This window comes from Nansenia antarctica, assembly GCF_963989245.1.
Source record: "Nansenia antarctica genome assembly, chromosome: 3".
NCBI lineage: Eukaryota > Metazoa > Chordata > Actinopteri > Argentiniformes > Microstomatidae > Nansenia > Nansenia antarctica.
The window spans coordinates 55800000-55826713 of NC_137688.1; the positions used below are offsets into that span (position 1 = coordinate 55800000).

At 44.9% G+C, this 26714-nt stretch overlaps 2 protein-coding genes across 2 annotated transcripts in view; one reads left to right on the plus strand and one right to left on the minus strand.

The window, feature by feature from the left end:
- gareml (GRB2 associated, regulator of MAPK1-like) overlaps positions 1 to 1704 on the plus strand; it is an 8064-nt gene extending 6360 nt beyond the window's left edge. Inside the window, 2 exon segments of the mRNA XM_080525657.1 lie at positions 85 to 254; positions 385 to 1704. Of these exon segments, the coding sequence (XP_080381783.1) occupies positions 85 to 254; positions 385 to 1003 (789 nt within the window). The 3' untranslated portion in view covers positions 1004 to 1704.
- A 117-nt stretch (positions 1705 to 1821) lies between these two features.
- Positions 1822 to 26714, minus strand: part of hadhaa (hydroxyacyl-CoA dehydrogenase trifunctional multienzyme complex subunit alpha a) — a 34007-nt gene continuing 9114 nt past the window's right edge. Inside the window, exons 5-21 of the mRNA XM_080526107.1 lie at positions 13824 to 13962; positions 13427 to 13546; positions 12850 to 12952; positions 12560 to 12682; positions 12262 to 12380; positions 12035 to 12091; positions 11786 to 11895; positions 11534 to 11668; positions 5500 to 5671; positions 5056 to 5142; positions 4790 to 4930; positions 4558 to 4626; positions 4300 to 4413; positions 3789 to 3870; positions 3415 to 3529; positions 2629 to 2774; positions 1822 to 2520 (exon numbers count right to left, since the gene is read on the minus strand). Of these exons, the coding sequence (XP_080382233.1) occupies positions 2375 to 2520; positions 2629 to 2774; positions 3415 to 3529; positions 3789 to 3870; positions 4300 to 4413; positions 4558 to 4626; positions 4790 to 4930; positions 5056 to 5142; positions 5500 to 5671; positions 11534 to 11668; positions 11786 to 11895; positions 12035 to 12091; positions 12262 to 12380; positions 12560 to 12682; positions 12850 to 12952; positions 13427 to 13546; positions 13824 to 13962 (1978 nt within the window). The 3' untranslated portion in view covers positions 1822 to 2374. The remainder of the gene's footprint in view (positions 2521 to 2628; positions 2775 to 3414; positions 3530 to 3788; positions 3871 to 4299; positions 4414 to 4557; positions 4627 to 4789; positions 4931 to 5055; positions 5143 to 5499; positions 5672 to 11533; positions 11669 to 11785; positions 11896 to 12034; positions 12092 to 12261; positions 12381 to 12559; positions 12683 to 12849; positions 12953 to 13426; positions 13547 to 13823; positions 13963 to 26714) is intronic.

Here is a 26714-nt window from a genome sequence, read left to right on the forward strand (position 1 = left end):
CACTTACTTTCTCTTGTTCCCAGGCAAGGAAGAAGTGTGTGTTGCTAGCTCTCTTTGTGTGTGTGTGTGTGTGTGTGTGTATAGGTGAGGGAGGAGTGTCGGTTCCTGATCGCTCCTCCTGTTCCTCCTCGGTGCTCTAAAGGAGGCTCCTCCTCTAGTCCGGCCCCCAGCCCCCCGGTCCCGCCACGCTTCCCCAAGACCTCCCACTCCCCGAGACCCACTCTGTCCTTCTACTCCTCTGGCCTGCAGGACAAGTGAGACACACACACACACACACACACACACTTCTTACTGTCTGTATGGGGCATCTGTTTGTCTTTCTCTCACACTCTCTCCATCTCCTCCCCTCTCCCTCTCTCTCTCTCTCTCTCTCTCCCCCTCCAGTTGTTCCCCATCTCCAGACTCCTCTCTCTACTGTTATCCGTGCTCCTGGGGTGACTGTCCCGCCCCTAACCCAGCCCACTCCAGCCCTGAGCCAATCCCTGCCCTCCACGCAGACTGTACTGCCAATCCCCAGCCGGCGCAGGCCACCTGGGCCGAGCCGTGGGCAGACCCCGCCCCTCAGGGCTTCTATAACTCTGGCCCTAAGCTGAGGCCGCCTCCCCCTCAGAGCCGATTCGCTCCCTTCGGAGCGCTGAACCCCTTCGCGCGGCCCTCGCCGTGCCCGTCCCCCGAGCCCTCGTCCAACCACACGATAGAGTTCTCCCGAGGCGCCGAGGGCGGGGGGGGGACCCCCGGGGTCGTCGAAGTGTCCGCCGGGACGAGCGACCCTACCTGGCGCCCGCCCGCCGACCTGTCGGCGCTCTCATTGGAAGAGGTGTCCGCCTGTCTGAGGTTCATCGGCCTATCGGAGGCGGCGGTGGGCGTGTTCCAGAGAGAGCGGATCGACGGCAGCCTCCTGGTGCAGCTCAACGAGGAGATCCTGTCACATGACTTCCACCTGAGCCGGCTGCACGTCACCAAGATCACTCAGTTCATACAAGGCTGGAGGCCCAAGATCTAACACACACACACACACACAAATATACATACACACACAAATGCACATACACACACCCACACAGCTGCCTGTCCTGATTATGTGCCTGCTCACCATGGAGCCGTCCTGAATGTGCCTTCTGATCAAACCAACCGGGTGACTGACCCTCCCTAATTGGGGCAGAAGCTCTTGAGGGATAGAACTCAGCTCGACACTGCCATCCTGTGGTGTATCTGTGAAACTGGACCAAGACTGATTCTTGAAGCACAATTAGCCCCCTAGGCTTCATTCAGGCCTCTAGCCACTACATCTTCACAGTTCACAGATTAATTATATTCCTCTTCAGTGGAACTGGGCAACTGTAACGCAGCGAGGCTGTGTTTGACGATGAGGAGAGGTTAAAGGGAGTGACTGAAGAGAGGAAAACTTCTCCCGTTTTTAATGAAAGACCGTGTCTAAAGTTTACTAACCACTGCCTGCTGCAGGCAGTCACTATGGTAACCCCATAACTGCGTCTCTGACCGCAACAGGCGGCCATGACGGTACTGGGGGCTATGTCGCCATGACGATTCACTACGGTTACCACTGCGTTATGCGGTGTTGTTGTTTGTGCCTCTCTACAGATAGTGATGATGATGTTTAACTTTAGACTGTAGTCTAAACCAGTCATATATAGAAGGGTCTACGTGGCTCTGGTAAATCAACACACTGATCAGCTTTGTGTGATGTAACCATTAAAGAGTTGTAAAAGATGAATAAATAGAGGCCTTAATGACCTCTGAACTGAGGGTCCTTCATCCTTGTTGGTTTTTTTTGTGTCAGAAATTACACAGACACAGACAGAGTTGGAGGTTGCGTGGTTTATTGAAGATAAGGCCATCATCATTGAGTCTCATTGCATAATTCACAGATTTACAAAATAAACGACTTCCGACACAAAGTAACACACAGTCATCAGAGACACGCTCTTAAGTGCAAAAGGCCTAGCTAACAGTCCTGAGTTAATAAGGCAGGAGGAGGCGCCCAAACCCAACCCTGGCCCCTAGATCTGAAAGCCTCAGGTGAGAGTAAGCAATGACGTTCATCCACTTATAGATTAATTCCACCACAGTCTAATGGGCAACGTTGACCCATTACCATTATCCCCGTCCAGCAGGATCTACACAGCAGCCTAAGAGATAAGGACCAGGGGGTGAATTTGGAACAGGGCATTAGTAATCTTCACAGACTGCATTCATACCGGTTTCATGACCAAATCATTTTATGGCTATAAACAAAAAAAAACTATTAAAAAACTGCCCAAAGTTATTCCCGCGGTGGTGAAGCTAGCTGACTAGGAAAGTTTTTTTTCTTTTGTTGAGGTGACGGAGAGAGTGAGGGAGGGAGGGGGCCGGGTTACTTGTGGAACTTCCTGGTTGAATCCTTGGCGTGGTCCAATAGCAGCTGGCAGGGAGCGAACTGATTACCATAAACAGCTTCAAAGCGGCTCATTATGGCCACCAGGCGGTCCGCCCCGATCGAGTCCACATACCTGAATGGACCTGGAGACCAACAGAGAGATGAACGATTAACTAGCAACAAACACAGTTTGCGTTTATGTCTGTGTGTGGTGTGTGTGTGTGTGTGTGTGTGTGTATAGTGTGTCGTACCGCCCAGGCAGGGGGGGAAGCCCAGTCCGAACACAGCGCCGATGTCTCCCTCCACTGGGTTACTCAGGATCCCCTCCTGCAGACACATCACTGCCTCGTTGACAAAGCGGGACACCAACCGGAGCTGGACGTCGGAGTCACTCGACCTGCAACAAACAAGGGCGCACACGCACACACACAAGTTGTGTTTCCATAAAAGTTCAGCGAATTTCGAAATGCGAATCATGAAATGTGGAGCGTTTCCATGAAATGTGGAGCGTTTCCATTAACTTGGTTGGAGCGAATAAGCTAAGCTACGTAAAACTTAATTTTGCCAGAGTATTTCGTCAGTATTTACATGTATATAGTTGATGTAAAGAACTGTCCCAACTGCAATGCAAAAAACACAATGTCAAATCCTTTGTAGGGCATCTCGTTTCTTAAGTCCTGGTATATTGTGGCATTTCTTTGCTGTTTGCCAAGACATGTTTAGCAGACATGTTTTCATCACGAGTAAGGGAATAACCAGGGAGACGCGAGTTTATTCGAATGACCTGTTTCCATAAACCTTGATACAAATGAGAGGTGATTCACATAAGGCAAAAACCACCTCAAGCGAGCTTTGTGCGAATCAAGCCGTTTCCATAAAATGTCTCATGCGAATCATCTCAAACTGATGCGAATCACCTCGAAATGCGAATCAGACTGTCTTATGGAAACGCACCTACAGTTGAGCCAGGAGAAGAGATTAGAGAATACACACAGGAAAGGGCGGGGGTTGATGAATAGGAAAGAGGAGTCTCTTACACGGTGGGAGGTGCCACTAGTTTAAATCTCAGGAGGATTTCTTCAGCTTCCTGGTTCACACTCTTGTCCTTCTTCCCCTTTCCATAGACGTAGCATCCCTTACCGGACTTACGACCTGGAGACACAGACACAGACAGAGACACAGACACAGACACAGACACAGACAGAGACACAGACACAGACACAGACACAGACACAGACACAGACACAGACACAGACACAGACACAGACACAGACACAGACACACACACACACACACACACACACACACACACACACACATTAGCCTCCTTACTACAACATGCGTGTAGAATGTGTGTATGTGTGTGTGTGTGTGTGTGTGTGTGTGTATCAGGACTACCGGTAACTCTTACCTTTGAAGCCTTTCTCCACCAGGGTCTTGAGGACATCCACATTTCCTCCACCGAAGCGAGAGCCGAAAGCTTTGCCCAGATCCTACACACAGACACACGAATGGTAAATGGACTCACTGTGCACTTATATAGCACCTTTATGCAAAGTGCTTTACAACGGCCTCTCATTCACAGACTCATTCACACACCAATGGTGGCAAGCTACCATGCAAGGCGCCGGCTCGCTCACTGGGAGCAATTTGGGGTTCAGTGTCTTGCCCAAGGACCCTTCGACATGTGGCCAGCCGGGGCTCGAACCGCCAGTCTGCCAACCTTGAGATCATTAGACAGCGGCTTTACCTCCTGCGCCACAGCCGCCCACCCCCACCCCCACCCACACCCACACCCACACCCACACACAACTATAAGTGCTATGAGAGAGCACACCTCTGGTACCCCAGGTCTAATGATGTCTATCTTCTGTATAACCCCCCCCTCAGAATGACGCCATGTCACATGACGTTGAAGCTACCTCTGCCACGTGGGCGGCCACGTCGATGCCGACCTCGTCGGCCAGCGTCGCCAGGCCAACCGGGAAGCCGAAGCCTGTCGTCAAGGCGTCGAGCTTCTTTGGCCCCACCCCCTCCTGCAAGAAAACCCGCCCACAAAGGTCTTGCCGTTAGCGGTTAAAGTGGTTCTATATCTCTGAGCAGACGAGCTGATTGTTCCATCTCTGTGTGTGTTGTGTGTTGTGTGTGTGTGTGTGTGTGTGTGTGTGTGTGTGACTGACCTGTAACAGCCTGACAGCCTCCGCCAGCATGGGCGCCAGGCAACGAGTGGTGTAGAACCCTGGACCATCCTAGAGGGAGAGGGAGAGAGAGAGAGAGAGAGAGAGAAGGAGAGGAGAGAGACAGAGAGAGAAAAGGAGAGAGGGAAGAGTAAGTCCATTAAATGAATGTGTCCCTACATTATAATGTCCTCCCCACTGTGTGTGTGTGTGTGTCTCTCGTGTGTGTGCTCACCCCCACGACGACGATGATCTTCCCCTGTTTCAGTCCCACGCTGACAGCGGAGGCGGTGGTGTCTTTGGACGTCTTGTCTGTGGTGATGATCTCCAACAGCTGCATCTTATCGACTGGAGAGAAGTAGTGCATGCCTATCACCTGCACACACGTGCGCACACACACACACACACACACACATCAACAACAAATGACAACATTTGTGTTTACTCTCTAAAGAAATATTAGTCTGTTTTTGGTTCAGTGTGTGTGTGTGTGTGACTGACCTTCTCGGGGCGTTTGCTGGCAGCGGCGATGTCTTTGATGGGCAGGGCTGAGGTGTTGGTAGCAAAGACACAGTGGTCAGGAATCACCTAGCAACACAGACACAGTTACACACACACACTCATATTTAGATGTGCATCAGCTATATATACACATGGCACATACCGTCCTCTGTGTGTGTATAGCATGTACATTAACGTGTGTAGATAGAGAGAGAGAGTGAGTGAGTGAGTGAACGTGTGTGTACGTGTGTGTACGTGTGTGTACGTGTGTGTACGTGTGTGTACGTGGTCCTCTGTGGCTCAGTTGGTAGAGCATGGCGCTAACAGCACTTAGGTTGTGGGTTCGATTCCCGCTGGGACCATATATACTGAAAATGTATGCACTCACTGCAATGGAAGTCGCTTTGGATAAAAGCGTCAGCTACATGGCGTGTATATACTCACTGCCTCCACCTCCTTCAGTACTCTATGTTTGATGCTGAGGTCCTCAAACACAGCCTCTATGACCATGTCTGCTGTGTGGAAGCCTGAGTAGTCCAGCTGAGTGGAGAGGTTGGACAGGGTCGAGTCACGCTCAAACGACGTCAGAGCCCTCTTCTTCACCTTATCGTTCAACCTAGGTGGTATGGTAAGACATCAGTTAGAGGTGAGTCAGATGGAACACACTGTTACTCAAACCACAGGGGTTTGGCAAACGGCCACAAGTGCATTCTGGGATTTCTGGGTGCATTGTGAGATACCATGTGCATACCACATCCATCAAACTGCAGAGGCAGAAGAAAAGGTCAAAATAAAATACAATAAAAATACATTTAAAAAAGGAAAACAATGTACAACCTCTGTCTTAATGCTTAGTAATCGCTATCTCCTCATCAGCAGAATACCTTTCCCCTGCTTTTATATTCATTCTATGCTTGTATATGTTTTTATTATATTCACTTTATGTTCTTATTCCTGTTGTAAAGCACTTTGAGCTGCATTTCTTGTATGAAAGGTCTGGTGCTATATAAATAAAGCTTTACTTACTTACTTACTTACTTACTTACTTACTTATTTTAAGATCAGATGTAATAGAATCGGGTGAATTTGTTTTTGTTTCATGTTTGTTCTATGTGTGTTTTAATATACTGTATTGTTAAACTGTAGCATTGCACACCTTTGATAGAGACACAACAGGTCTGCTTTACATCCCACAACTCTACCTCTCTCCATCACAGTTCTTATGGAGAAGTGGAATAATGACCACTGGTGTTTTGGTGATGAGGAGGTGGGCTTGGCTAGAGCACAAAGAGAGCAGGATGGACAGATTACACAAACTGGCGAGGAAAGTCCCACTCAAGATCTGGAGCTTTGTGAAAACGTCTGAAGACGGATGGAGAGAATGGGAGCGAGGGGAACTATGAGAGGCTGGAGGAGGAGAGGAAGATTGAAAGAAGAAATAGGAAGATGGAGATGGAGAGAATGACAAAGACACACAGCGGAGGAAGGACGAGGAACTCCTAAAGAGGGAGAGAGGGATAGAAGAGAAAGACTTAGAGGAGAGGAAGAGAATAATAATAATAATAACTTTAATTTATATAGCGCCTTTCAAAAACCCAAGGACGCTGTACAAGTGGATGAAACGGACAGACAAAACAGAAAACAAACAAAGCAAAAACTAAAACAATGACTAGGGGCCAAATGCCTTGGAGAACAGATGGGTTTTGAGGGCTAGTTTGAAGGAGTCCAGGGTGGGGGCGTTGCGGAACACTGTGGGGAGGGAGTTCCAGAGAAGAGAAGAGAAGAGACAGAACGGGGGAGGAGGAGGAGGACAAGAGGGAGAATGAGGAGAGATGCAAAATGGAGGAAGAGGATTCGATCAAAGAAATCCTGAAGAAGGAGCTGAGAAGAGAGGTAGAGGACAGAGCGAAATGCAAAAGAGAAAAATGAGGCAAAAAAATAAGCAGAGAAAGCAACACAGTCCGCAGGAGAGAATGAGGGATGAAAAGAGAAAAGAGAGGGAAGGGAGGGAGGAGAACCAAGAAAAAAGAAGGAAGGAATGTACCTTGAGTTGTTCATGGAACAAAACTCTAAGAGGGAATCAAGGGAAAGGAAAGAAAGAGAGAGGCAGACCAAGACAGCAAGAAGAGACTGAATTTGAGAAAATTAACGGTCTGGAAAGGAAGAGAGAGGAGGATGAGAGAGAAAGAGGGACGGCAAGCTTAGAGGAGAGGCGGCAACAGGGGAAGGCAACGGTTGAGGAGATAAAGGCAACAATCAATAACCTGTGCCCCGCGGTGGTGTAGCGGTCTAAGCACTGGCCACTAGTGCAAGTTGCCCACCGGGGACTGGGATCGTATCCCAGCTCGCCAGATCCGGATATGGCTGGGGCACACACGGGGAGCGACATATTGGATGGCGGTATAGGAGTAGTTCCGGACAAGGATCCGTCGCGCAACACCGCCCCCGTCTGGTGCTGGAGTAACGGTACTGGGCTCGAGGAGCCAGTCAGCTAGTCTGCCTGGCGCCCTCCTCTGGGACTGCCGGCCACGGGGTCTTGCGGCGGATCCTACGCAATAGGCAGGGGATAATTGGATGCTAGGTTGGGTTCAATTGGCTACCAAATTGGGTGAAAAAGGGGATAAAATCTGAAAAACAATAAAAAAAATAAAAATAATAATAAATAACCTAATGAGAAAGGGAGAGGAAAGAAAGACAACGGAGTGGAGAAGAAAGGGGGAGTACGAGGAGGAGAGAGAGCAGGGGGATGACAGATTAAGAAAGAGAAAGCTTGAGGGGGAGATCATGCAGGAAAAGAATGAGAAAACGCCTGAGGAAGATAAAAAAGAAGAAACCGGAGAGGAGGATGAGAGAGATCGAAAATAAAGACAACAAGAAAGGTGGAGGAGAGAAAAGAGGTGGAGGGAGTGAAAGAGGAGAAACACAGAGCAGAGAAAGAGGAGGAATCCTTGGAATGCGATGAAGAGAGGGGGTCACAGACTGACTCTAGTGAGAGACGAGAAACAACTGCCAATGGTGAGAGGGCAAACTTGGAAAGAAACAGAAAGGTTGAGACAGACAATAGTCTGGAAGAATGGACAGACACGTGAGGATGGCGTGAGCGATGGAATAAAGCAAAAGGATGAGGACACGAAAGGCAACGTCCAGAGCGATGGGGAGACAGAGGAGAGTGATGAAGAACGGACCGACACAGATAACGTGGTGGAGATAGTCAAACAAACAGAAAAGAAGAACGAGAAACAGGGTAGCGTCAAAAAGAAAGCAGGTCCACACGCCGATGAAGAATGGACAGACAGCGACGACTCTCTTAGAGACGAAAAGAAACCAAAAAGACGGAGAGAAAAGTGTGTGTGGAGAGGAAAGGAGAACTTATCCTTAATTTATCTTATCCTTACCTGGGCAGCAACCTATGACTATGGGCCAGGAGTGACTCAAGTCTACTATTCAAATACACCTTCATTACTCTGGTACAGGCAGCACAGACCTAAGCAAAATGATGAAGGTTTATCGTACAGTAGCTTGTACAGTCACTTCTGGCTTACACGCTACTTCAAAAGATAGGAAAATATTTTGAGAATTATGGTTTCCTTTAAAACAAAACCACAAGAACATAAAAGGAAGGATATGAAAATAGAAGAAAGAAAGAGAGAGGAAAAAGAGATGCAGACCCCGATTAGACAGCCATGATGAAAGGATGACAAAGGAGGAGAGGAACAGAAGGATATGACAGAGAGATCTGAGGAGATGGAGAGAAATGAAAGGGTTCTCTCCAGAGGAACAATGCAGGCTGACTAATAAGATGACCCCATAGGAAGTTCCTCACAAGAAAGAGACAGGAAGTCCACCTGCATCCCAGCAGGTCAAATTGACAACATGACACAAAGGTATGAACAAGAGCAGCCCTACACTTATGTGGTAACATTTACCTTGATACCTCTACCTGATATGTCCACCTACGTCACGTAATTAATGCATGTTATCTCTCTCACTCTCTCTCCCTCTATAGATAGATATATAAGGTCCTGAAGCCCATGGGTGGGTGAACAGGGAGGAACATTCAATGGTAAGAGATTTCAGACAGACAATACAGCTGAAGATTGACACACAGAATCTCACAAATCCAACTAATTGCAGCACTTGAACTGAACTTATTATGTTCAAATATTACTTTTGTTTTCACTACCATTCGTTCCATTTCTTAATGCATTCCCCAAAAAAAAAAAAAAATTCTTTGCATCAAATGTTTGTGTGTAATATAGGGGGGAAAGATCATATCATTGGGCTTTTTGCGGATGATATTATAGTTTTTCTTGAACAACCTGACGTATGTTTCCCAAAGCTGATGAACCTACTTGAAATATATGGTTACTACTCAGGATATAAAGTGAACATAACAAAAACACAAATTCTTACATTTAATTATTCCCCATCACAACAAATTAGACGTGCATACAACCTAAAATGGAATTCCAAAATAATGACCTACCTTGGTGTAAATATAACCAAAACATTTTCCAACCTGTTTGAAGCTAATTACAACAAAATTGATGACAATATTCGAAAGGATGTAGAAAGGTGGTCCACTCTTCCTTTAGACTTCAGTGCCAGAATACAAACTGTTAAAATGAATATCCTGCCTAGGCTGCTGTATTTCTTCCAGTCTCTTCCAATCGATGTCCCCCAAAATAAATTTGTAACCTGGGACAGAATGATTTCTAGATTCGTTTGGAATAGTAAAAGACCAAGAATAAAATTTACGACGCTTCAGCTGCCTAAGAGTAAAGGGGGAATGGCTTTACCAAATCTCAGGGAATACTTTTATGCAGCTCAGCTCAGACCTTTGGCCTGCTGGTGTAGACCCGATTATGAATCTAGATGGAAAGATATGGAAAGGGAAGTGCAGGGTCATCACGTTCAGGCCTTGGTGGGGGATAGAAATTTGGTGAGGGCTCTGAGAGGTGAGATGGATCCAATAGTTGCATTTACACTAGAAGTCTGGAAGGCGGTAGTAACAAAATACAAATTAAAGAGAGGGGTCCACGCGCTGAGGTGGTTTGCATACGATTCCAATTTCAAACCAGGGGTGTATGATTCAACTTTCAAAGAATGGGTGCGAAAGGGCATGACGGCAATGTGTACGGTTTCAGAGAAGGGTGAATTGAGGAGTTTCCAGGATCTACAGACGGATTATGGTATTCTAGACAGGGATTATTTTAGATACATGCAATTAAGACACTATTTTGTTAAAACGATAAAGTTGAATGCAGATGAATCTTTAGATACTGTGACTGGGGTGATTGTGGATGCATACCAGCAGAGGGGGTCTCGGATCATCTCTGCTTTCTATCAGGCTTTGGGGGGAAGCAGGGGGGACTCGACTCTTTACATAAAAGCAAAATGGGAAGCAGAGTTGAAAATCCAAATATCAGAGGAAGAATGGTTTCAAATGTGTGAGACGCAATTTACATCCACAAACTCATTAGTATGGAGGGAGTTCTGCTGGAAGAACCTGACTCGCTTTTTCATAACACCCAGAATAAAGAGCAAGCAACTTGGCGTACAGCAACAGTGCTGGAGGATGTGTGGGTACATGGAGGCTGACCACTCGCACATTTTCTGGAACTGTACAAAGATAAGGCCATATTGGGAGATGGTTAATGCAGTTAAGACAGTTGTCTGTCTTACATGTAACGATTAATTGAGTATCAAGGACCCCAATTGAAATAAGCCAGTGGCTTTCTTGGGTTTTTATCCTGTTAGTTGACCTTGTATGTAATATGTACTTTCATGTACCTACTTCTGCAAATCTTCTAATAAAGTTTTCAATCAATCAATCAATCAAAACTATTATGGGATATGGAATCCCAAATACCTGCCCGGTGATGTATCTTGGGAACATTAAAGATGTTGTGGGGGGAGGCGATCTCTATCTGACTAAGGTTTTGCTTGCAGCTAGTAAGAAAGCTATAACCAGGAATTGGCTTAATGTGAACGCTCCGAAACAGGAACAGTGGCTGGAAATTGTACAAGATCTTTTTGTTATGGAAAAGTTGACATACGTTCTGAGAATCCAAGAAAACGCATTCAATAGGAAATGGGAAAAGTGGAATATTTACAGAGTTGACACCTAAGAGTAAGCTGTGCATTTTATTATGTGTATCTCCAGACAACTAGTGTGTATATTGTTGTTTTTTGTTGTTTATGTGTTGTGTTGTCAATGTTTCATGAAAACTCAATAAAAACATAAGTGTGAAAAAAAAAATGTTTGTGTGTATGAGCTTTTTCTGGGTCTGTAAAAGACTAATGGTGTAAAGTTAAGGAGAGATATGAACATCAGAAACATAACTGTTGCATTCACGCCTATGCTGCAGTCCTTAAGTGGCGGCCTCTAGTGGTGACTCTCTGTCATAACCATGCTGCTCAAAGACAGACACACAGTACAGCCCATACAATAGTGTGTGAGTGTGTGCACATTTACCCTTTGTAGACCTGTTGTTCTCCCCTGCTGATCCCATCCACGGTGGTGTCCTTCAGCACAGTGGTCAGGCCCTTGTCCACCGACACCTGGGCGATGCCCGCTCCCATCAGCCCCGCCCCTAGGATCGCTAGGTTCCTGACCAATCACACAAAGACACGGCCTCAGCATTGGACCAGAGACAGCACTGGCAGTATGGACTAGATGACATTGTGATTGGACACCCCACAACTGCCCCACTCCCACTGCGCTTACTTCACCGGCCTCTCTGGGGTTCCGAAGCGGTTCTTCTTACAGATCACCTGACCCTGGTAAAGACCAATCAGAGCCCTGGATTCTGATGTCATCGCTAGTTTCCCAAAGTTCTGAAAGAGAGAGAGAGAGAGAGAGAGAGAGAGAGACAGACTCAATTGTGGAATTCAAGCAGATAGGCTTTAAGTGGGAGTATAAAGGAGGTAGTTCTCAGAGCAGGGTCCAGGGTTAAGGAGGAGATGTGCAGCTCACCTCAGATTCAGCCAGGTAGCCAGCGTCAGCTCCCTTCTCCACCCCGGCCTGCACACTCTGACACACACACAACAGACAGAGGGAGTGTGTGTGAACTCCATGTGTGGTGGGAGAGTGAATGACAGATTGTGGGAGAATGTTTGTAGTGTAGAGGTGTGTGTACAGTATATGCGTGTGTGAGTGTGAGTGTGTGTGTGTGTGTGTGTGTGTGTGTGTGTGTATCTTACCTCTATGATTTTGACAGGAGCAGGGTAAAGTCCTTTGGTTTGTTTCTGCACCTTCTCATTGACCGTTTTGTAGATCTTGTTCCTTACTGGGCCAAGACTCATCACAGTATCCTGCAGCTCTACACACACACACACACACACACACACACACACACACACACACATGTTATTGCAGTGTTCATAGTGTATTTTTTGGTGTTAATCATGTAAGTGTTCTAGTGTACTATATGTGTGTGTGTGTGTGTGTGTGTGTGTGTGTGTGTGTGTGTTCAGTGTATGTGTGGCTACAGCAGCTTACTCTGCATGAGGCCTTTCTCTTTGGTCAGGGGGATTTTCTTGTTGGCGATTCCTCTCGCCACGCCGATAGCCACCTCCTCTAGATACTCTATGGTCCTCTCCTCTGCAGGCTTCAGACCAGGACCTGAAGGGTTCATTTCTCCATGTTAGGCCTATTATAACCAATCATGGACTAAAAGGCAGCTTCAACTGAGATGTTAGACAAGGAATAGCCTTCATCTTTGTCTGGGAAACCGCCCCTTTATGTTGTAAAGGAATGTGAAAAAAATGTGAAAGCGAACAGACTCCTACCCAGTGGGTCGACCAGCTGGTGGACCAGGCCCATCTTCTTGGCTTTATCTGCCTTGATGTTCCTGCCAGTCAGCATCATGTCAAACGCCCCGGGGAGACCCACCTATACACACACACACACACACACACACAGACAGACACACACCACACACACACACAGATCCACACCACACACACACACACACACACACACACACACACACACACACACACACACACAGACAGACCCACACCAGACAGACAGATCCACACACACACACACACACAGACAGACACACACCACACACACACACACACACACACACACACACACACACACACACACACACACACACACACACACACACACACAGCATTAGTCTCTACAGTCCACACATTTTTTTTTATTGTTTGAATTCTCATGGCTGGAATACTTTTGATTAAGTATCCCAGATATTCCAGATTTGATTTAGCTTCTCCCTTTGTTAGCACAGTTCTGTACAAAATGTGGTTTGATAAATGTAACGATGTGTACTTGTATGGAGGTGTGTAGTGTATATGGAGGTGTGTACTGTATGGAGGTGTGTAGTGTGTATACCATCTTGGGCAGTCTCTGTGTGCCCCCGGCTCCAGGCAGCAGACCTAGCATCACCTCTGGAGTTCCCAGGATGGTCTTCCTGCTCTTAGTAGCCACACGGTACTGACAGGCGATCGCAAACTACACACACACACACACACACACACACACACACACACACACACACACACACACGCACAGACGCACACACACACACCACAACACAGGTAGAACACACAGAGATATATGAGAGAGAACATTTATGTTTCAACCTTTGTAACTGATGACAAACTGACCTTTGTGTTTGTAACTCATTAACATATGTGTCTCTCTCTCACACTCACACACACTCACACACACACACACACACACACGAAGACACACACACACGAAGACACACACACAGGGAAACACACACCTCCAGACCTCCACCCAGGCAGGAGCCGTTTATGGCAGCTACAATGGGGATGGGAGACTTCTCAATCTTCTCAAACATCTTCTGTCCCGCCTGAGACAAGCCTGTCACCTCCTCACTGCTGCCACATGCCTGGATCATACTGGGAGAGAGAGAGACGGGGGGGGGGGGACTTTCAGTTATTTGCATTCTATTTGTTTTAATTCCTGCTTGTCATGTTTTCTATTTGTTCTCTTGTATTTATCATGAAACACATTGTACGGCTTATTAGTCCAACATGTGTGATATGAATAAACCTTGATGTTCTACTATTTGTTCATTGTAATGTGGCTGTGGTGGGCCTGCAGGTTTTATGGGTAATATAGAGGTAGTAGAGAGGTAGTAAAGAGGTATAGAAAGGTAGTATAGAGGTAGTATAGAGGTAGTATAGAGGTAGTAGAGAGGTAGTATAGAGGTAGTAGAGAGGTAGTAGAGAGGTAGTAGAGAGGTAGTATAGAGGTAGTAGAGAGGTAGTATAGAGGTAGTATAGAGGTAGTAGAGAGGTAGTAGAGAGGTAGTAGAGAGGTAGTATAGAGGTAGTATAGAGGTAGTATAGAGGTAGTAGAGAGGTAGTATAGAGGTAGTATAGAGGTAGTATAGAGGTAGTATAGAGGTAGTAGAGAGGTAGTAGAGAGGTAGTATAGAGGTAGTAGAGAGGTAGTAGAGAGGTAGTATAGAGGTAGTATAGAGGTAGTAGAGAGGTAGTAGAGAGGTAGTATAGAGGTAGTATAGAGGTAGTAGAGAGGTAGTAGAGAGGTAGTATAGAGGTAGTAGAGAGGTAGTAGAGAGGTAGTATAGAGGTAGTAGAGAGGTAGTAGAGAGGTAGTAGAGAGGTAGTATAGAGGTAGTAGAGAGGTAGTAGAGAGGTAGTAGAGAGGTAGTAGAGAGGTAGTATAGAGGTAGTATAGAGGTAGTAGAGAGGTAGTAGAGAGGTAGTAGAGAGGTAGTAGAGAGGTAGTAGAGAGGTAGTAGAGAGGTAGTAGAGGTAGTATAGAGGTAGTATAGAGGTAGTAGAGAGGTAGTATAGAGGTAGTAGAGAGGTAGTAGAGAGGTAGTAGAGAGGTAGTAGAGAGGTAGTATAGAGGTAGTAGAGAGGTAGTAGAGAGGTAGTAGAGAGGTAGTAGAGAGGTAGTAGAGAGGTAGTATAGAGGTAGTATAGAGGTAGTAGAGAGGTAGTAGAGAGGTAGTAGAGAGGTAGTATAGAGGTAGTAGAGAGGTAGTAGAGAGGTATAGAGGTAGTATAGAGGTAGTAGAGAGGTAGTATAGAGGTAGTAGAGAGGTAGTAGAGAGGTAGTAGAGAGGTAGTATAGAGGTAGTAGAGAGGTAGTATAGAGGTAGTAGAGAGGTAGTAGAGAGGTAGTAGAGAGGTAGTATAGAGGTAGTAGAGAGGTAGTATAGAGGTAGTAGAGAGGTAGTAGAGAGGTAGTAGAGAGGTAGTATAGAGGTAGTAGAGAGGTAGTATAGAGGTAGTAGAGAGGTAGTAGAGAGGTAGTATAGAGGTAGTAGAGAGGTAGTAGAGAGGTAGTAGAGAGGTAGTATAGAGGTAGTAGAGAGGTAGTAGAGAGGTAGTAGAGAGGTAGTATAGAGGTAGTAGAGAGGTAGTATAGAGGTAGTATAGAGGTAGTAGAGAGGTAGTAGAGAGGTAGTAGAGAGGTAGTAGAGAGGTAGTAGAGAGGTAGTATAGAGGTAGTAGAGAGGTAGTAGAGAGGTAGTAGAGAGGTAGTATAGAGGTAGTAGAGAGGTAGTAGAGAGGTAGTAGAGAGGTAGTAGAGAGGTAGTAGAGAGGTATAGAGGTAGTATAGAGGTAGTATAGAGGTAGTAGAGAGGTATAGAGGTAGTATAGAGGTAGTATAGAGGTAGTAGAGAGGTATAGAGGTAGTATAGAGGTAGTATAGAGGTAGTAGAGAGGTAGTATAGAGGTAGTAGAGAGGTAGTGTAGAGGTAGTAGAGAGGTATAGAGGTAGTATAGAGGTAGTATAGAGGTAGTAGAGAGGTATAGAGGTAGTATAGAGGTAGTATAGAGGTAGTAGAGAGGTAGTATAGAGGTAGTAGAGAGGTAGTAGAGAGGTAGTAGAGAGGTAGTAGAGAGGTAGTAGAGAGGTAGTAGAGAGGTAGTAGAGAGGTAGTAGAGAGGTAGTAGAGAGGTAGTATAGAGGTAGTATAGAGGTAGTATAGAGGTAGTAGAGAGGTATAGAGAGGTAGTAGAGAGGTAGTAGAGAGGTAGTAGAGAGGTAGTAGAGAGGTAGTAGAGAGGTAGTATAGAGGTAGTAGAGAGGTAGTATAGAGGTAGTAGAGAGGTAGTATAGAGGTAGTAGAGAGGTAGTAGAGAGGTAGTATAGAGGTAGTAGAGAGGTAGTAGAGAGGTAGTAGAGAGGTAGTATAGAGGTAGTAGAGAGGTAGTAGAGAGGTAGTATAGAGGTAGTAGAGAGGTAGTAGAGAGGTAGTAGAGAGGTAGTATAGAGGTAGTAGAGAGGTAGTAGAGAGGTAGTAGAGAGGTAGTATAGAGGTAGTAGAGAGGTAGTAGAGAGGTAGTAGAGAGGTAGTAGAGAGGTAGTAGAGAGGTAGTAGAGAGGTAGTAGAGAGGTAGTATAGAGGTAGTAGAGAGGTAGTAGAGAGGTAGTATAGAGGTAGTAGAGAGGTAGTAGAGAGGTAGTATAGAGGTAGTAGAGAGGTAGTAGAGAGGTAGTAGAGAGGTAGTATAGAGGTAGTAGAGAGGTAGTATAGAGGTAGTATAGAGGTAGTAGAGAGGTAGTATAGAGGTAGTAGAGAGGTAGTAGAGAGGTAGTATAGAGGTAGTAGAGAGGTAGTAGAGAGGTAGTATAGAGGTAGTATAGAGGTAGTATAGAGGTAGTATAGAGGTAGTATAGAGGTAGTAGAGAGGTAGTAGAGAGGTAGTAGAGAGGTAGTATAGAGGTAGTAGAGAGGTAGTAGAGAGGTAGTAGAGAGGTAGTATAGAGGTAGTATAGAGGTAGTAGAGAGGTAGTATAGAGGTAGTAGAGAGGTAGTAGAGAGGTAGTATAGAGGTAGTAGAGAGGTAGTATAGAGGTAGTAGAGAGGTAGTAGAGAGGTAGTAGAGAGGTAGTATAGAGGTAGTAGAGAGGTAGTAGAGAGGTAGTAGAGAGGTAGTAGAGAGGTAGTATAGAGGTAGTAGAGAGGTAGTAGAGAGGTAGTAGAGAGGTAGTAGAGAGGTAGTAGAGAGGTAGTATAGAGGTAGTATAGAGGTAGTAGAGAGGTAGTAGAGAGGTAGTATAGAGGTAGTATAGAGGTAGTATAGAGGTAGTAGAGAGGTAGTATAGAGGTAGTAGAGAGGTAGTAAAGAGGTAGTATAGAGGTAGTAGAGAGGTAGTAGAGAGGTAGTATAGAGGTAGTAGAGAGGTAGTAGAGAGGTAGTAGAGAGGTAGTATAGAGGTAGTAGAGAGGTAGTAGAGAGGTAGTAGAGAGGTAGTATAGAGGTAGTAGAGAGGTAGTAGAGAGGTAGTAGAGAGGTAGTAGAGAGGTAGTATAGAGGTAGTAGAGAGGTAGTATAGAGGTAGTATAGAGGTAGTAGAGAGGTAGTATAGAGGTAGTAGAGAGGTAGTATAGAGGTAGTATAGAGGTAGTATAGAGGTAGTAGAGAGGTAGTATAGAGGTAGTAGAGAGGTAGTAGAGAGGTAGTATAGAGGTAGTAGAGAGGTAGTATAGAGGTAGTATAGAGGTAGTATAGAGGTAGTAGAGAGGTAGTATAGAGGTAGTAGAGAGGTAGTAGAGAGGTAGTATAGAGGTAGTAGAGAGGTAGTAGAGAGGTAGTAGAGAGGTAGTAGAGAGGTAGTATAGAGGTAGTAGAGAGGTAGTAGAGAGGTAGTAGAGAGGTAGTATAGAGGTAGTAGAGAGGTAGTATAGAGGTAGTATAGAGGTAGTAGAGAGGTAGTATAGAGGTAGTAGAGAGGTAGTAGAGAGGTAGTAGAGAGGTAGTATAGAGGTAGTATAGAGGTAGTAGAGAGGTAGTATAGAGGTAGTATAGAGGTAGTAGAGAGGTAGTATAGAGGTAGTAGAGAGGTAGTATAGAGGTAGTAGAGAGGTAGTATAGAGGTAGTAGAGAGGTAGTAGAGAGGTAGTATAGAGGTAGTAGAGAGGTAGTAGAGAGGTAGTAGAGAGGTAGTATAGAGGTAGTATAGAGGTAGTAGAGAGGTAGTAGAGAGGTAGTATAGAGGTAGTATAGAGGTAGTAGAGAGGTAGTAGAGAGGTAGTAGAGAGGTAGTATAGAGGTAGTAGAGAGGTAGTAGAGAGGTAGTAGAGAGGTAGTAGAGAGGTAGTAGAGAGGTAGTAGAGAGGTAGTATAGAGGTAGTAGAGAGGTAGTAGAGAGGTAGTAGAGAGGTAGTATAGAGGTAGTAGAGAGGTAGTAGAGAGGTAGTAGAGAGGTAGTAGAGAGGTAGTAGAGAGGTAGTAGAGAGGTAGTATAGAGGTAGTAGAGAGGTAGTATAGAGGTAGTAGAGAGGTAGTAGAGAGGTAGTATAGAGGTAGTAGAGAGGTAGTAGAGAGGTAGTAGAGAGGTAGTATAGAGGTAGTATAGAGGTAGTATAGAGGTAGAAGAGAGGTAGTAGAGAGGTAGTAGAGAGGTAGTAGAGAGGTAGTAGAGAGGTAGTAGAGAGGTAGTATAGAGGTAGTAGAGAGGTAGTAGAGAGGTAGTAGAGAGGTAGTATAGAGGTAGTATAGAGGTAGTAGAGAGGTAGTATAGAGGTAGTAGAGAGGTAGTAGAGAGGTAGTATAGAGGTAGTATAGAGGTAGTAGAGAGGTAGTAGAGAGGTAGTATAGAGGTAGTAGAGAGGTAGTAGAGAGGTAGTAGAGAGGTAGTAGAGAGGTAGTAGAGAGGTAGTAGAGAGGTAGTAGAGAGGTAGTAGAGAGGTAGTAGAGAGGTAGTAGAGAGGTAGTAGAGAGGTAGTAGAGAGGTAGTATAGAGGTAGTATAGAGGTAGTAGAGAGGTAGTAGAGAGGTAGTATAGAGGTAGTAGAGAGGTAGTATAGAGGTAGTAGAGAGGTAGTATAGAGGTAGTATAGAGGTAGTAGAGAGGTAGTAGAGAGGTAGTAGAGAGGTAGTAGAGAGGTAGTAGAGAGGTAGTATAGAGGTAGTAGAGAGGTAGTAGAGAGGTAGTATAGAGGTAGTATAGAGGTAGTAGAGAGGTAGTAGAGAGGTAGTATAGAGGTAGTATAGAGGTAGTAGAGAGGTAGTAGAGAGGTAGTAGAGAGGTAGTATAGAGGTAGTAGAGAGGTAGTAGAGAGGTAGTATAGAGGTAGTAGAGAGGTAGTAGAGAGGTAGTATAGAGGTAGTATAGAGGTAGTAGAGAGGTAGTATAGAGGTAGTAGAGAGGTAGTAGAGAGGTAGTATAGAGGTAGTATAGAGGTAGTAGAGAGGTAGTAGAGAGGTAGTATAGAGGTAGTAGAGAGGTAGTAGAGAGGTAGTATAGAGGTAGTATAGAGGTAGTAGAGAGGTAGTAGAGAGGTAGTAGAGAGGTATATAGAGGTAGTATAGAGGTAGTATAGAGGTAGTAGAGAGGTAGTATAGAGGTAGTAGAGAGGTAGTAGAGAGGTAGTAGAGAGGTAGTATAGAGGTAGTATAGAGGTAGTAGAGAGGTAGTATAGAGGTAGTAGAGAGGTAGTATAGAGGTAGTATAGAGGTAGTATAGAGGTAGTAGAGAGGTAGTATAGAGGTAGTAGAGAGGTAGTAGAGAGGTAGTATAGAGGTAGTAGAGAGGTAGTATAGAGGTAGTATAGAGGTAGTCAGTGTTTCCTCTACATGCATTTCATCGTGGCGGACCGCCACGATGGAATTTCCTCCGCCACCATTCAGATTTCTCAACCCCAAAAAAAAAAAGAAGATTTAGGCCGCTTTTCAGACCTTCACAGCGCTAGACACACCCACAAGCGCTGAAACTGGACCAGTCCGTGTGTGTCGCGAGTATTGAACTTGAGGCTGCGTTCGTAAATTCGCTCTGAGAGCCCCGGAGCGCACACTGGGTTCAACGTCATAAAGGGACCAAGTCATTTGATTGGACAAGAGGCATTCCGTGAGTGCTGATCAGATTTCCAGAGCGTATTTACGAACGCGCCCTGGCTGTCACCCGAACACCGCGAGCTAGCGTAGTGTAGTGTAGTATAGGATGCGTAGTGTAGTGTAGTGTAGGATGGAGAGAGAGAGGAGAAGCCTCTCTATGTGTTACCTATGTCCAGTGTACTAGAACCACTCTAACAGGAGTGTTTGTCCGTGAATAACACCGGCTATGCCCGGGGTAGAAACACAAGACTATAGCTGGATAAGGTCTACAGGTCTACACGGTCATTTTAAGCCGTCGACCAGCCCTCTACGACCACGGGAAGTCATGTTAAAAGTGAAGATACTTCTGTTAAACTAAGCTAAGCTAAACATCGCTAATCGCTAACTCCCTCCTGGGCTTAAAGTGACAAGTAATAACGTTGTGAAAAAAAACGTCAGATCAGTGTTTTTGTTTTTATTGACAACAGAATTACATGCTGGAAAAACATGCAGACACAGACAATAAGAGACACTCGAGTTTTGGCTGAAATTACGTCGTTGTTTTGAGCGCGCGTGCGCGTTTCATGCGCGTGCGCGCGGTCAGCACTACCCGCCACCATTGTAAAAATTCCTGGAGGAAACACTGGTAGTATAGAGGTAGTAGAGAGGTAGTATAGAGGTAGTATAGAGGTAGTATAGAGGTAGTATAGAGGTAGTATAGAGGTAGTATAGAGGTAGTAGAGAGGTAGTATAGAGGTAGTATAGAGGTAGTATAGAGGTAGTAGAGAGGTAGTAGAGAGGTAGTAGAGAGGTAGTAGAGAGGTAGTAGAGAGGTAGTATAGAGGTAGTATAGAGGTAGTATAGAGGTAGTATAGAGGTAGTAGAGAGGTAGTATAGAGGTAGTATAGAGGTAGTATAGAGGTAGTAGAGAGGTAGTATAGAGGTAGTAGAGAGGTAGTATAGAGGTAGTAGAGAGGTAGTAGAGAGGTGGTAGAGAGGTAGTATAGAGGTAGTATAGAGGTAGTAGAGAGGTAGTAGAGAGGTAGTAGAGAGGTAGTAGAGAGGTAGTATAGAGGTAGTATAGAGGTAGTAGAGAGGTAGTATAGAGGTAGTAGAGAGGTAGTAGAGAGGTAGTATAGAGGTAGTAGAGAGGTAGTATAGAGGTAGTAGAGAGGTAGTAGAGAGGTAGTAGAGAGGTAGTATAGAGGTAGTATAGAGGTAGTAGAGAGGTAGTATAGAGGTAGTAGAGAGGTAGTAGAGAGGTAGTAGAGAGGTAGTAGAGAGGTAGTATAGAGGTAGTAGAGAGGTAGTAGAGAGGTAGTAGAGAGGTAGTAGAGAGGTAGTATAGAGGTAGTATAGAGGTAGTAGAGAGGTAGTAGAGAGGTAGTATAGAGGTAGTATAGAGGTAGTATAGAGGTAGTAGAGAGGTAGTATAGAGGTAGTAGAGAGGTAGTAGAGAGGTAGTATAGAGGTAGTAGAGAGGTAGTATAGAGGTAGTATAGAGGTAGTATAGAGGTAGTAGAGAGGTAGTATAGAGGTAGTAGAGAGGTAGTATAGAGGTAGTAGAGAGGTAGTAGAGAGGTAGTAGAGAGGTAGTAGAGAGGTAGTATAGAGGTAGTAGAGAGGTAGTAGAGAGGTAGTAGAGAGGTAGTAGAGAGGTAGTATAGAGGTAGTAGAGAGGTAGTATAGAGGTAGTATAGAGGTAGTATAGAGGTAGTAGAGAGGTAGTATAGAGGTAGTATAGAGGTAGTAGAGAGGTAGTATAGAGGTAGTAGAGAGGTAGTATAGAGGTAGTATAGAGGTAGTATAGAGGTAGTAGAGAGGTAGTATAGAGGTAGTAGAGAGGTAGTAGAGAGGTAGTATAGAGGTAGTAGAGAGGTAGTAGAGAGGTAGTAGAGAGGTAGTAGAGAGGTAGTATAGAGGTAGTAGAGAGGTAGTAGAGAGGTAGTAGAGAGGTAGTATAGAGGTAGTAGAGAGGTAGTATAGAGGTAGTATAGAGGTAGTAGAGAGGTAGTATAGAGGTAGTAGAGAGGTAGTAGAGAGGTAGTAGAGAGGTAGTATAGAGGTAGTATAGAGGTAGTAGAGAGGTAGTATAGAGGTAGTATAGAGGTAGTAGAGAGGTAGTATAGAGGTAGTAGAGAGGTAGTATAGAGGTAGTAGAGAGGTAGTATAGAGGTAGTAGAGAGGTAGTAGAGAGGTAGTATAGAGGTAGTAGAGAGGTAGTAGAGAGGTAGTATAGAGGTAGTATAGAGGTAGTAGAGAGGTAGTAGAGAGGTAGTATAGAGGTAGTATAGAGGTAGTAGAGAGGTAGTATAGAGGTAGTAGAGAGGTAGTATAGAGGTAGTAGAGAGGTAGTAGAGAGGTAGTAGAGAGGTAGTAGAGAGGTAGTAGAGAGGTAGTAGAGAGGTAGTATAGAGGTAGTAGAGAGGTAGTATAGAGGTAGTAGAGAGGTAGTAGAGAGGTAGTAGAGAGGTAGTAGAGAGGTAGTAGAGAGGTAGTAGAGAGGTAGTATAGAGGTAGTAGAGAGGTAGTATAGAGGTAGTAGAGAGGTAGTAGAGAGGTAGTATAGAGGTAGTAGAGAGGTAGTAGAGAGGTAGTAGAGAGGTAGTATAGAGGTAGTATAGAGGTAGTAGAGAGGTAGTATAGAGGTAGTAGAGAGGTAGTAGAGAGGTAGTAGAGAGGTAGTATAGAGGTAGTAGAGAGGTAGTAGAGAGGTAGTAGAGAGGTAGTATAGAGGTAGTAGAGAGGTAGTAGAGAGGTAGTAGAGAGGTAGTAGAGAGGTAGTAGAGAGGTAGTAGAGAGGTAGTAGAGAGGTAGTATAGAGGTAGTAGAGAGGTAGTAGAGAGGTAGTAGAGAGGTAGTATAGAGGTAGTATAGAGGTAGTAGAGAGGTAGTATAGAGGTAGTAGAGAGGTAGTATAGAGGTAGTATAGAGGTAGTAGAGAGGTAGTAGAGAGGTAGTATAGAGGTAGTAGAGAGGTAGTAGAGAGGTAGTAGAGAGGTAGTAGAGAGGTAGTAGAGAGGTAGTAGAGAGGTAGTAGAGAGGTAGTAGAGAGGTAGTATAGAGGTAGTAGAGAGGTAGTAGAGAGGTAGTAGAGAGGTAGTAGAGAGGTAGTATAGAGGTAGTATAGAGGTAGTAGAGAGGTAGTAGAGAGGTAGTATAGAGGTAGTAGAGAGGTAGTATAGAGGTAGTAGAGAGGTAGTATAGAGGTAGTATAGAGGTAGTAGAGAGGTAGTAGAGAGGTAGTAGAGAGGTAGTAGAGAGGTAGTAGAGAGGTAGTATAGAGGTAGTAGAGAGGTAGTAGAGAGGTAGTATAGAGGTAGTATAGAGGTAGTAGAGAGGTAGTAGAGAGGTAGTATAGAGGTAGTATAGAGGTAGTAGAGAGGTAGTAGAGAGGTAGTAGAGAGGTAGTATAGAGGTAGTAGAGAGGTAGTAGAGAGGTAGTATAGAGGTAGTAGAGAGGTAGTAGAGAGGTAGTATAGAGGTAGTATAGAGGTAGTAGAGAGGTAGTAGAGAGGTAGTAGAGAGGTAGTAGAGAGGTAGTATAGAGGTAGTATAGAGGTAGTAGAGAGGTAGTAGAGAGGTAGTATAGAGGTAGTAGAGAGGTAGTAGAGAGGTAGTATAGAGGTAGTATAGAGGTAGTAGAGAGGTAGTAGAGAGGTATATAGAGGTAGTATAGAGGTAGTATAGAGGTAGTAGAGAGGTAGTATAGAGGTAGTAGAGAGGTAGTAGAGAGGTAGTAGAGAGGTAGTATAGAGGTAGTATAGAGGTAGTAGAGAGGTAGTATAGAGGTAGTAGAGAGGTAGTATAGAGGTAGTATAGAGGTAGTATAGAGGTAGTAGAGAGGTAGTATAGAGGTAGTAGAGAGGTAGTAGAGAGGTAGTATAGAGGTAGTAGAGAGGTAGTATAGAGGTAGTATAGAGGTAGTCAGTGTTTCCTCTACATGCATTTCATCGTGGCGGACCGCCACGATGGAATTTCCTCCGCCACCATTCAGATTTCTCAACCCCAAAAAAAAAAAGAAGATTTAGGCCGCTTTTCAGACCTTCACAGCGCTAGACACACCCACAAGCGCTGAAACTGGACCAGTCCGTGTGTGTCGCGAGTATTGAACTTGAGGCTGCGTTCGTAAATTCGCTCTGAGAGCCCCGGAGCGCACACTGGGTTCAACGTCATAAAGGGACCAAGTCATTTGATTGGACAAGAGGCATTCCGTGAGTGCTGATCAGATTTCCAGAGCGTATTTACGAACGCGCCCTGGCTGTCACCCGAACACCGCGAGCTAGCGTAGTGTAGTGTAGTATAGGATGCGTAGTGTAGTGTAGTGTAGGATGGAGAGAGAGAGGAGAAGCCTCTCTATGTGTTACCTATGTCCAGTGTACTAGAACCACTCTAACAGGAGTGTTTGTCCGTGAATAACACCGGCTATGCCCGGGGTAGAAACACAAGACTATAGCTGGATAAGGTCTACAGGTCTACACGGTCATTTTAAGCCGTCGACCAGCCCTCTACGACCACGGGAAGTCATGTTAAAAGTGAAGATACTTCTGTTAAACTAAGCTAAGCTAAACATCGCTAATCGCTAACTCCCTCCTGGGCTTAAAGTGACAAGTAATAACGTTGTGAAAAAAAACGTCAGATCAGTGTTTTTGTTTTTATTGACAACAGAATTACATGCTGGAAAAACATGCAGACACAGACAATAAGAGACACTCGAGTTTTGGCTGAAATTACGTCGTTGTTTTGAGCGCGCGTGCGCGTTTCATGCGCGTGCGCGCGGTCAGCACTACCCGCCACCATTGTAAAAATTCCTGGAGGAAACACTGGTAGTATAGAGGTAGTAGAGAGGTAGTATAGAGGTAGTATAGAGGTAGTATAGAGGTAGTATAGAGGTAGTATAGAGGTAGTATAGAGGTAGTAGAGAGGTAGTATAGAGGTAGTATAGAGGTAGTATAGAGGTAGTATAGAGGTAGTAGAGAGGTAGTAGAGAGGTAGTAGAGAGGTAGTAGAGAGGTAGTATAGAGGTAGTATAGAGGTAGTATAGAGGTAGTATAGAGGTAGTATAGAGGTAGTAGAGAGGTAGTATAGAGGTAGTATAGAGGTAGTATAGAGGTAGTAGAGAGGTAGTATAGAGGTAGTAGAGAGGTAGTATAGAGGTAGTAGAGAGGTAGTAGAGAGGTGGTAGAGAGGTAGTATAGAGGTAGTATAGAGGTAGTAGAGAGGTAGTAGAGAGGTAGTAGAGAGGTAGTAGAGAGGTAGTATAGAGGTAGTATAGAGGTAGTAGAGAGGTAGTATAGAGGTAGTAGAGAGGTAGTAGAGAGGTAGTATAGAGGTAGTAGAGAGGTAGTATAGAGGTAGTAGAGAGGTAGTAGAGAGGTAGTAGAGAGGTAGTATAGAGGTAGTATAGAGGTAGTAGAGAGGTAGTATAGAGGTAGTAGAGAGGTAGTAGAGAGGTAGTAGAGAGGTAGTAGAGAGGTAGTATAGAGGTAGTAGAGAGGTAGTAGAGAGGTAGTAGAGAGGTAGTATAGAGGTAGTATAGAGGTAGTAGAGAGGTAGTAGAGAGGTAGTATAGAGGTAGTATAGAGGTAGTAGAGAGGTAGTATAGAGGTAGTAGAGAGGTAGTAGAGAGGTAGTAGAGAGGTAGTATAGAGGTAGTATAGAGGTAGTATAGAGGTAGTAGAGAGGTAGTATAGAGGTAGTAGAGAGGTAGTAGAGAGGTAGTAGAGAGGTAGTAGAGAGGTAGTAGAGAGGTAGTAGAGAGGTAGTAGAGAGGTAGTAGAGAGGTAGTAGAGAGGTAGTATAGAGGTAGTAGAGAGGTAGTATAGAGGTAGTAGAGAGGTAGTAGAGAGGTAGTATAGAGGTAGTATAGAGGTAGTATAGAGGTAGTAGAGAGGTAGTATAGAGGTAGTAGAGAGGTAGTAGAGAGGTAGTATAGAGGTAGTATAGAGGTAGTAGAGAGGTAGTATAGAGGTAGTAGAGAGGTAGTATAGAGGTAGTATAGAGGTAGTAGAGAGGTAGTATAGAGGTAGTATAGAGGTAGTATAGAGGTAGTAGAGAGGTAGTAGAGAGGTAGTATAGAGGTAGTAGAGAGGTAGTAGAGAGGTAGTAGAGAGGTAGTAGAGAGGTAGTAGAGAGGTAGTATAGAGGTAGTATAGAGGTAGTAGAGAGGTAGTAGAGAGGTAGTATAGAGGTAGTATAGAGGTAGTAGAGAGGTAGTATAGAGGTAGTAGAGAGGTAGTAGAGAGGTAGTAGAGAGGTAGTAGAGAGGTAGTATAGAGGTAGTAGAGAGGTAGTAGAGAGGTAGTATAGAGGTAGTAGAGAGGTAGTAGAGAGGTAGTATAGAGGTAGTATAGAGGTAGTATAGAGGTAGTATAGAGGTAGTATAGAGGTAGTAGAGAGGTAGTATAGAGGTAGTATAGAGGTAGTATAGAGGTAGTAGAGAGGTAGTATAGAGGTAGTATAGAGGTAGTAGAGAGGTAGTATAGAGGTAGTAGAGAGGTAGTAGAGAGGTAGTAGAGAGGTAGTAGAGAGGTAGTAGAGAGGTAGTAGAGAGGTAGTAGAGAGGTAGTAGAGAGGTAGTATAGAGGTAGTAGAGAGGTAGTAGAGAGGTAGTATAGAGGTAGTAGAGAGGTAGTAGAGAGGTAGTAGAGAGGTAGTATAGAGGTATATAGAGGTAGTAGAGAGGTAGTATAGAGGTAGTAGAGAGGTAGTATAGAGGTATATAGAGGTAGTAGAGAGGTAGTATAGAGGTAGTAGAGAGGTAGTATAGAGGTGTAGAGAGGTAGTAGAGAGGTAGTAGAGAGGTAGTAGAGAGGTAGTAGAGAGGTAGTAGAGAGGTAGTAGAGAGG